Source organism: Micropterus salmoides, unplaced genomic scaffold (assembly GCF_014851395.1).
Source record: "Micropterus salmoides isolate LMB-PRFRI ecotype aquatic unplaced genomic scaffold, ASM1485139v1 Ms_hic_scaffold_13, whole genome shotgun sequence".
NCBI lineage: Eukaryota > Metazoa > Chordata > Actinopteri > Centrarchiformes > Centrarchidae > Micropterus > Micropterus salmoides.
The window spans coordinates 25,254,768-25,265,684 of NW_024040374.1; the positions used below are offsets into that span (position 1 = coordinate 25,254,768).

Sequence of the window (10,917 nt, forward strand, 5' to 3'; positions counted from 1 at the left end):
CTCCAAAATGAAGGACATTTATTTCTGACCCATTTTAATAGAACTATCTCAATTTGCAATTTGCAAATATACATTTGTATAAAATGTTTTTATTATTAATATCTTTATCAATATTTTCAGCATTGGTTCTTCGTTCTTATGACTGAACACACCATTGATCATAGTTAATCAAAACACTGACAACGTCTAGGTCAACTCGTCATGTTTATTACAATAAATACAGATATACATAGTTTACAAATAGTTGCGTACAGGTTCCACACGGTTTAGGCCTATACTATTTCTAAGGGCTTTCATTACCACACAACCTCACTGACAGTAATGGGATATCTGGCAATAATTGAAAACAGTTTCTGGGTATACTTTACTAGACCTTTGTAGGTGAGAACCCTGAAGAGATCAAAATACGGCATACAGGAGGTCACATTACCCAATATTTTACGACAGTGTTAAAACATGTATTCACATTTTGCCTTTAATTTAAAAGTAGGATACACATGAAGTGAGGAACAACTGACATTTTCAACACTTCTTCTGAGACTTCATGCAGGAGATTTGTGGCCCAGAGGTTGCGTGATGCCGTAACTGCAGCAAGGCAGAGTAAGTGCCAGCAGTGGGAATTTGGGTGTCGCGTTGCTCTCAGATGGGTGACACCTCTTTCTCTTCCTCAGCAGAAGCCGGGGATAGAGACTCCTCGTCCTCTGACCTTGAATAGTCTGTGTGACCGGTTGTGCACTTGCAACCGTTGTGTGCGCTCCTCTGGGTGGCTTTCCCCTCCTTCTTGTGCTTCACCCTGCGGTTCTGAAACCAAATTTTCACCTGTTTCTCTGAGAGGTTCAAATAAGTGGCGATTTCGATTCTTCTGAGTCTCGAAAGATACATGTTCGTGGAAAACTCCCTTTCAAGTTCCAGGAGTTGCGTGCTGGTGAAAGCCGTGCGCATCCTTTTTCCATTCTGTATGTGGCTGTTCTCGGAGGCGCCTGTTGGAGGAAAAAAAACATTTTTTTGTGTCAGACGTTTAGCTTTTTGGTACTACAAGTGCAAACTCAGTCAAAGACGCAAATGGAACAAAACATCGCGCGTAAATCGGTGTGTGTAAAAGCAATCTAACTAAGAATCTAACTTCCTGAAAGTGAATCATGAAATGTAGCTAGACTATCAAACAACTGCCGAGCATTGAGTGGAGACTGTAAACAGGTGGCTTACCAACAGAAAGACAGTGGTATCTTCGGGGATCTGTGACGCTGAAGGTGGGCGTGCAGACAGGTGTGTGTCCCGGATGCGCGAGTGCAGGTGGCTGATGCGCTATTCTCTGACAGTACTGTGCCTCCGCTCCTGGGAACTGACTCTTCAGCATGGGAATGCCGGTGCGGGAAGAGTGGATGTGGGACGTGACGCACAGTGGGCAAACACAGAAAGTCCCATTTTTCCTGGATGGGCATATCGGAGCGGTCACCGTCATTACGCTCGGAGAATGCATGCTGATGGGAATAAGGAAGTCTTGTCCTGGATGCTCAGCTGGTCCAGGTCGCACCGTATCCTTGATTATTAAAGAATCAACGTAAAAAGACCTCGACATGGCTGCGTTGCTGATAAGTGATCGCTCCGTGCACAAGATGATAGCTGTTTCTCTTCTGAACCCCTCGGGATCTCCAAAGGTGCTTATGTTTGATGGTTCAACAAAAGGGACCCCGAAGAGGGTTGGCCCTGCAGCGTCACCCACGTGCGCACCCGTCTCTAAGGGTTTATACTGTCAGCGACCCAAACCACGTGATGTCTCCCTGTGCCTCCAATCCTAACTTGCAAATTTACTCTATTATCCCCGAATCTAGAAAAGTCTTGGACACATACAGACTATATTTATTTTATTTATATAAACTACAAGTCCTCCTCTAGCAGATTATTTAATAACAGAACCATTATTTTAAAACAATGTGACAGAATGAAATTATGCACAAACACATTTTTTCGCAAGCATGCTTCTAAAATCTGTATTTCTGACATGGAACTTACTATTTTAAACTCTAGACACAAAGTAACACTTCAATAATATAAGTTTACAGTACTTTAAGTCCTAGGAAGAGATGAAAGAATAACCTGTAGCCTTTTATTTCTTGTTGTAACACAATAATCACTTTAAGTCTCTTATTGACTAAAGGTGATTTGATCATTATTCTTGTCTCCCTAAAATCTATAGATCAATGAAAATGTGCTTATTATTTCAAATGACCGTGTGGTGAGTCTGACATGTAAAGAAAACACAGCTATATGACAGACTTTATCCAGACCTACTTTTATTTGATAATCGATTTATTTTTCCCAAATGCGATTTTAGTGACTAGCACTAATTGCTTTGCAGCCTAATCATACTTTGAATCCGGTTGGTCCAGGTTTCACTTCCAGCAATTAAAGAATTATGAACTGCTGGCGAGTCTGGGCTGCGGTTATTTAATGGCGATTAGGATTCAATTAGAAAGTGTTTATAATGGTCGGTCTGTGCGTGGGTAAACAGGCAGCTATTTCAGAAATGCGTTAATCCCTCATCTTGTGACAATAATTAGTGGGTTTGATCCTGCAGACGGGTCACCGGTAGGTTTAGCTTCCGCTTTCATCTGCCAAGTAACGCCTTCAGACAGAGGCGAGCCGTCTGTAGGTCCAGGTCCAGCACAACAACAGTTAGTTTCTCCACTCAACTCCAGACAAAAACACACTTTTCCCATAAACACAAGAGCAACCGGCCTGTTGTGGATACCAAGTTTTAATAAGTCACCTCTTTTTTGTTTGTTTAAATCCACCCACCCCCTCATAATGCAGTAAATGCACGATTATAGACGACTGAAGCACCTATTGAACTGTGAGTTAAAATGCAGCTTTTCAAAGAATTAGAAAGTCTTTAAAATCCAACCCCAATAATGATACAAACAAACATGTCTGTCACACAGACAGTAATTGCTATAATAATCCGGCGGTTGACAAGGAAGACGCACAGAGTTGTTATGGTACAGATAACAGTCTGAAACAAGAGAGGGGGAGAGAGAGAGGGAGAGAGGGAGCAAACCAAGCGGAATGATGCGTGGCGCGCGCCCTCATCACACCATGCAAGCTCTAATATTATTTTTCCATAATTCTGCACGATAAAATTTCATTGTCTATTAAGTAATCCCACAAATGAGGTCCTTTATGAGGCTATAATGAGGCCTAATTGCCAGGACTAGTGGAGCCACGTGGAAGGATTTAGGAAGCATTAAGCCGTCGGGTACTGTGCACAGGCTGTTACCTAGCCATTACTTTCATAATTCAAGGAGAAAATTAGTCCATTTAAGGGAAAAAATCCTTTGATTCCCTTTATTCTGCTCGGGGTGACAAGGCTGCAGTTTTTTTTGTCTGCTTTGGTTAAAAAGCTGGTGCAACAAATGGGGCCAGTGCAATATCACTCACTATTTCAAGTTAGATAGAAAAAAAAGAATTTCAGAAATGTGTAAAGCTCTCAGGGCCCCACCTCTAACTAGCTTCTTCTTTCACTCCAGTGTTGTGTGCCTTTTATAGTGCAGCGGTTACCCTCCACTGTTCACCCCCTTTTCAGATCATGCTGATGGGCAATTAATCACGGGCCTATTCAATAACATGAAAATTAAATTTAAATAGGGGATTTAAAAATAAGTATATTCTCTTCAGAGGTGGGTTAGTTGATTCTGCTCAGTGAAAAATCATTTTTGTATGCGTATGAGAGTGCATCAAAGAGGAGGGGAAAGGTGTTTGTATGTGTGTGTGTATCCAGCTCCTCCCAGTAGTAAAAACACACAAACTTGTTAAAGTGCAGTGCTAAAGTTCCCCCCTCTCATTCACATCGCATCCCATGCCATATTATACCGTGAAGAAGTCCATTAATGTTTTGTTGAACAAGCGTCATTAACTTGTATCAACGCCTTTTTACAAACCTTGCATTGTTGTGCAGGGCCAGTCTGCGGCCCATCTTGGCCAATACAGTGGATGATTTGCCCCTTTATTAGTTACCAGGCAACAGATCCTGAATACCAAAACTCAAAGGAAACACTCTGGTCCTCCATATAGATCTCAATGGCGATGGGAGAAAATGAACAATGATCCTGTGGACAACATAATGCCACGCAATGACTTTTCATTAACAATTATCTGGTTGATGTGAATAGCAGCTGCAGTGGCTACTCTCCATCTCATGGTTTGCAGAGAAAAGGGGAGCGGGGAGAGAAAAAGGCTTGTCAGTGAATAGCATCCTGCAGGAGTTTGGGGGCTTCATGGTCTCCATGAATGTGGAATCTAATTTATATCTCGGTGAATAATTAGGTTTCTATGCAAAAATGAGTTGGAAATAATTGCATTTTAAAACGCCGTGACAACTTAGCCCGATAAACAAAGAAAAGCAGTCCCTTTTAATGTCTCACTCCGGGAGGTTATGAGCTTTTTCAAATCCCCGCGCGAGATCAGTATGCTGACGTTTGCATTTTAGTGCAAAAATGGATCAGGAGACGATTTCTCTTTCTAATATAGGATTGCAATGTTGCGACTTTATCTTGAAATTTCTACAAACTGTTTCTGCGTTTGGGAACAGACAACACTGTCAGGGAGCACGGCCCTCGCTCCTATAGAAAAGTAAAGTGACAGCCTCAGTGTAAGAAGAGGCTGCTAAACAAAGCCAGCGAGGGCCCTGTAGATGGCCTATAGAGATGTGCTGCACCAGGCTCCCTCTAATTAGGGAGACGCTTCTCAGTCTCACAGAGCCGCTCAGACCAGACACTCCAGACTGAAGTGTGCCCCTGCACCAACGAGTGTGTCTGGACGTCCACCCTCAACGCAGCGTGTGCATGTGTCCGCGCTTTATGGCGCACACAATTAACGAGCCTCGAAAATGAGATAAACACCGACTGATAGTGACGCCGATCACGGTTAAGTTCCCAGAGAAATGTCTTTATTAAAGCTTATTGTTCGAGCCCTGGTTTGTCCCTCTGCTTCCTCTGTTGTTTCCAAAAGACTAAGCAAATGCCATTACAGAGACAGCACACAACAGCCCTTATTTCAATCTTTTCTTGCTTGAGTTGTCAAATAGTCCTGCAATTCCATCCTTTTTGAAATAGTATGCAATTGTTGGTCACTTTGTAGTGCATGCTATCCCTGCAGGAGTTATCAGCTGTAAGGGCTCATTATTGTGTTCCTCACTGGTTTACAAGAAGATCAAGTTGCTGTTTCATCTTCGTTAATGATTGGCTTTTTACCGACATCATTTGGGTTCAGAATGATGCCTTAAAGACTTTGTCTGAAAACAAGATCGTCTACACAGACAATCTACCACAGATAACGTTTCTCACCCACTTTCCCAGATTTAAAGCTGCTGTGGTTACAGATGGAAACCAGTCACCCCTCCCCAAACAGCCTCAACCAAACCTGGAGGGTTCTCATCCCCTCTGCTCACAACAGAGAGATCCTGACTTCCTGTGAAACCCAAATCAGGAAATATTTCAAAGAGTGAATGACAGGAGTCTCTCCACCCGGTTACCCTGACCGCTATCTCCCTCAATCTAAAGGAGGTGATATTGTAGCCCTTTTTCTCCCCTTTGAAAAGGGAAATCCCAGGGATTGAGCTTGTGTGCTGGAGCGGAAGCAGACTGGAATGTGTGTCCGGGCCGCATCTTTTGTCGCCGGCCACGGCCATGAATAGACATGGGCCGCAATCTCTCTGTCCTCTGTTTATCAGACTGTGAAGAAGCAAACAAACCAAAATGTTTCATCCGCATGTTTTTGCCACCTTATACCTGCCAGTCAATCAGTCCCCTTTCTTGTCTTGTGGGAGGTTTGAACTTTGCCTGTAAAAATATCTTCCGGTGTATTACATCTTTTAATCCAGTCAGCATGTAGGAAAATCAAAGTCCAGGAACCTGCAGCCTTTTTAAAGAAGCACCCTCTTTGCTGTACTGCTGCTGTCCACAGTTTGTGCTAAATGTAGGCAATGAGGACAGATCAAGGCTTCCATGGGTCCAAAATGCTTAAAGAGGGACTTTTCTTATTTTTAAATAAATCATATTTCTGATTAATTTTACTACTACTCTCTTCAGATTTAATGTTGATTAGAACAAGTGTCATGTTGAGCAGTATTTGTCATTATGTTGATTTTCACTGTTGCCTGTTAGTGTCTCTCAGGCAGCTTGTCACTCCACCCTCACCCCAGCTTTCCCTGCGTTTGAGGTCAAAAAGAAGCTTTCAAACAAATAGGAAAGCTTACACATTTCTTAATTGAGATGATGCCCACATTTTTCCATCCATTATTATGGATACAGGGCTCCTCTAATGTGATTTATTGGAAGATATGCAAAAGTTTAAAAGAAGGTGGAGGGCGAGCTGTCAGGATCTGAAACTCTGCTTTATTCTGCCCATTTGGACAATGAAGAAAGCATCGATCTGAGTTCTCCTCTGTTTATGTCTTCATCATTGTTACAGCCGCTGGCATTTCAGTATTCGTTCATAGTCACTCCTCTGTTCTGCAAAAACACAGGCCAATGCAATTGAAATCTTCCATGTATTTTACACAGTCAGTGTGTGTGATTCTTTTCATGAGAGGATTATCAGATTTATTTATGTTAATTGGCAGTCGGCAGCCACAGACAGCCATTTACTGTCTTTTCTTTAGGAGAAAAGCTACAGTGTTCTTATGTAATTCTCAGATACAGAGCTAAGACAAAAGCTTTTTTAAAACCTGAAGGGGGGGAAAAATCACCAAAACACTTTTTGCTTCATATGCTGAAGATCCTATTTAAGTGAAGATTATATAGGATACAATCATTTTAAATTAAGTTTAACTGAATGTCTAATCATTATAAAGTGCCTCACTTTAGATCATGACTATGAATTGCTCATGAAACACGATGAAGATGTGATTTCACAGCAATCCGTGAAACCACCTGCTCCAAGAATATGTAAAAGCCACCAGTCTCATTTTTCTCAGGCTTATTGCTAGAGTTACATAAACAGTGGAGTAAACTAAATTTGTAAGTATGTCTTACAAATTGTGAGAGCAGTCCACTGAATTTAAATGGGCAGATTATATATAGTTTCTATTTTTTGCTTCCATCCAACAGTAGGTATCTATGGAGGGCATCACAAGGTTTAATAGCAGAGAAACTCATAAAGTGTTGTAAGCCCAGCAGAGCGTATTATGCAACAGGCAGCTAATTGTGCGGCGGGGAGTTTGGGGCATCACATGAACTGGCTGGAGTTTGGCAGGCAGTCATCAGGCTAGCAGCAGCATAGGGTCGCCCTCCACAGGAACGCAGCCCAGAGGTCTGCTTTTGTTTTGTATTTGTGCTACTAGCAGGTTTGTATTATTCATGTGTTTCAGTTTAAACATGCAAAACTCTGTAATCCCATTTTTAGACTTTTTTGACTTTATTTTTTCATAGAACATGCTAAATGAAACAGTTTATTAAGCTTCAATAGTACTGTCAAATTGGGATATGGAATATCAGTGATGTTAATTTAAATGCTATGTTGTACTCAGAGGCAGCTTCATCCATTTCAGTTTCAGAGAATGAAAGTGGTACTACACTATACTATATGCCTATTTTCACATCATTTACATGGACCTTTGCGTTATCTTTCTAAAGGAAGATAAATCCAAGCCATTAAAAACAAGCAAATAAATAAACAATAAATTGGCATTTTAGGAAGCAAATCTGTGGTGATGGCGCAATGGATAAGACACATGCCTTTGGTGTGAGAGACCGGGGTTCAATTCCCCACTGTGACCCATCCACCATTGTGTCCCTGAGCAAGACACTTAACCCCTAGTTGCTCCAGAGGTGTGCGACCTCTGACATGTATAGCAATTGTAAGTAGCTTTGGATAAAAGCGTCAGCTAAGTAAATCTAAAATGTTACCCAGGTCCACACACAACCTGAAAACAAATCCCTGTCCCCTGCCTGTTTTTGATTCAAAAGCTTAACAAACACATAATTTCTCTTAAAAGTAATTTGTTAGACCATATCTATTTATTTAATTTTACTTACAGTCACTACTGTCCACAATAAATGGTAATACAGTATAATAAATAAATAAATAAATAAATCTGATCACACTAATAAAGCATTTTTTATGAATTTGATATAAGTATATACTGCAAAAGTAATGGAATATTAATGTCACAAAAGACATTTTGTGTAACAGTAGGAAAAGCACAGCTGTAAATAATAAAAATAAAAATGGCTTAACTCCATTTAGCTGCTTAAGTGTCAGTCCTGTTATTGCTCACGCTGGCTCACTGTCACACTGTCATGGCTTACTGGAACACTTTAATATAACAGAGCCATTGTTACTGTTATTAGTAACATGTGCTTTTCTACTATGTCAAAATGTCTGCTGTGAAACAGACAACACTTTTGTTTCAGGCAAAAAGAGAGCAGTGAAATGCAGAGGGTGTTTGAAGAAGAAAATAAATATAAATAAAATGTAATATAAAGAGAAATGGATTTTCTGATTGGCGTACACTGGTGTTAGATGTAAAAATATTAAACTAATATTAAAAGTGAGTGGATTCTATATCTTTTCACATTTCCGCCATGTTTCAGTACACGTTTCAGGACACGGGAGGAATTTCAGAAAAAATAAAACATTTCCAGCACCATACTGAGTTCAGTTTTAAGGTACTTGTGCTGCACTTAAACTTTTCAATCTTATGCTACTTTGTGCTTCTACTCCCACTACATTTCAATATTGTACTGTTGAAATTTCTCACCTGTGAGACAAATAAAGGCTGATCTTATCTTATCTTACTTATCTGTCTATAGTTTTTAGGTACTTTTCATCTAAAATATACAATAACTTTTACTTAATAATTCAAACCCCCTTGAAAACATTAAGACAAGTATTTTATTGTTGTATTATTTATACTCATAGGATCTCTTCTCCCACCCCTAGGTTTAACCTGTGAGTGTGACTGTATTTGCTCAAGTTTTACCATAAAATATTAAACAAATAGTTATGTATTTAGATGAATGTTCTCTATAAAGTAGCCTTTTCTCTAATACACACAACGCTGAATGGTGTACACACAAACTTGTGATTTTATTTCATTTAAAAAAATGAAAAAAACATAAAGCAAAACATATCACAGTAAAAGTCAGTATTTGAAAAGTCCAGATCTTTCCCGTAAACACATGACCAAGGCCTTGTTCATGACCGCCTGCACAGCTTGTTCCAAATTAAACAGCCATGCAGGCTCTCTGCCTTTTTATGTAATGAAGTAATAAGCAGCTGTGTTGCATTCACCTGGAGAGTCGACAATAACATGATTGGAATGACTGAAAATACACTTTGAGTTGCTTCCGTAATCTGCATGTCATGAAACAAGCTTTTGAAATGGCAGCTGTACATACCGGTGCCGGGTTGGAGTGATTTGGCTGCCAAAATAAATAAGGTTGTGATTTAGAGCTGCTTACTTTGTATGTATGCGCTCATGTCTAGTTTTTTTGTTAAATGATTGAACAAAAAGTCCCCACCACCCTTTCCATCGTCATTTCTATTCGTTGCAGGACACTGGTCTATTTTCTTTGAGAGTAAGTTAATTCATAGAAATGTAACAAGTGTTTTGCTTCGCACTGTTTGCATTTCCAAGTGCAGTGGGCTTCCTTTTCAGCGTATCTAGCCAGTGGAGGTCAGGGCCAGGAGCTCCTGTCTGCATCGTCCCAGCTCTGTGCCAGCTAGATAAATGGAAAGTGTTTGTAAGCTGTCTGAGCTTTGTGTTTGCACAGAGTCACAACTTTGTATGGGGTTGAGGGGGAGTTCGGGGCAGCTACCGAGATTTGTATGCAGACTACATCGCTCAGCCACCCCCCTGGTCCACTCTATGTCCTCTCACCTGCCTGTTGCAGTAAATCATAGAGCTATCAAGTGAAGCATGGTGATGGGCCTGCACGTGCAAGAGCTTTGCTGCACCTGTCGTTGTCTGTGTGTATATGTGTGTGTGTGTGTGTGTGTGTGTGTGTGTGGGGGGGGGGGGTTAAAGAAATAAAGACAAGTCTTTGCTAATGTTTTAACAGTTTCTATGGATGTTTACTTCAGCATTTCGTTTTGTGTGTAATTCTTCTTGCAGGCCTGGGGGTCGGCGATAAGAGAGTTTAAGAGATCAGACTAATGGTTTGGTAAGTGTCTGTGTGTGTGTGTGTGTGTGTGTGTGTATTTGTGTGCGCGCGCACGGATCTCTGTGATCACTCTAGGGATGGAAATAGAGGTAGCTGGGTGTCAAACAGGAGGTCTGCAGATGCCTGTCCGGCTGAGAGCTGCAAGGTCCCTCCCTTTGACAGAGTATCCATTCAGAGTCAATGAGCTGGGTCAAAGCCTGCACGTCAGGCTGCAGCTCGGCCTAGCACTGGGGCGGTCCAAGAGGTCAGTCTTATTCACATGGCGCTGTCATGCAAATGAACCCACCCACGCTTAAACAACTCTTGGAATTTTTATGTCTGCACCCTGGCCTTTTTTCTCTCAATTTCCCCCTCTTCTTCCCTGCTTTCCTCACTCCCTTTTTTCCCTCTCCTCCTCTCCAAATCTCTCTCCCCTGTATTCACAAAGTCATTGACGAGACATTCAAAGCTTTTTAAATTGGCCAGCTTCATTGTGCCAGCTCTAAAGTGCGGGGTAGCGGGGTGGGGGTGTGGACGGAGAGAGGGAGAGTGTAAAGAGGAGTGGGCCTAAATATACTCCGGACTGAAAGTAGTTAGATCATGTTCTTTTCATGGTCCGATTAGAATCAAATCGATCCCCCCGCCCCTCCTGACACTCCAAGGTTTGAAGAGGAGCGGCCAAACAAAGATTTCGTGGCGGAGACAGGGGGAATGAATGACCAAACCTGAATGCTAAACACACTCTCCAAAGTCTCATTCTGAAGCATGACAATGC

General features: G+C 41.4%; 1 protein-coding gene across 1 annotated transcript; it reads right to left on the bottom strand.

Moving 5' to 3' along the window:
• Positions 1-206: 206 nt before the first annotated feature.
• gsx2 (GS homeobox 2) lies at positions 207-1,653 on the bottom strand. Its single transcript, XM_038716513.1, has 2 exons — positions 1,207-1,653; positions 207-980 (listed from the first exon to the last, which is right to left on the bottom strand). The coding sequence occupies exons 1-2, from the start codon at positions 1,577-1,579 to the stop codon at positions 640-642; spliced, it is 714 nt and encodes a 237-aa protein (XP_038572441.1). The 5' UTR covers positions 1,580-1,653; the 3' UTR covers positions 207-639.
• Positions 1,654-10,917: the final 9,264 nt, after the last annotated feature.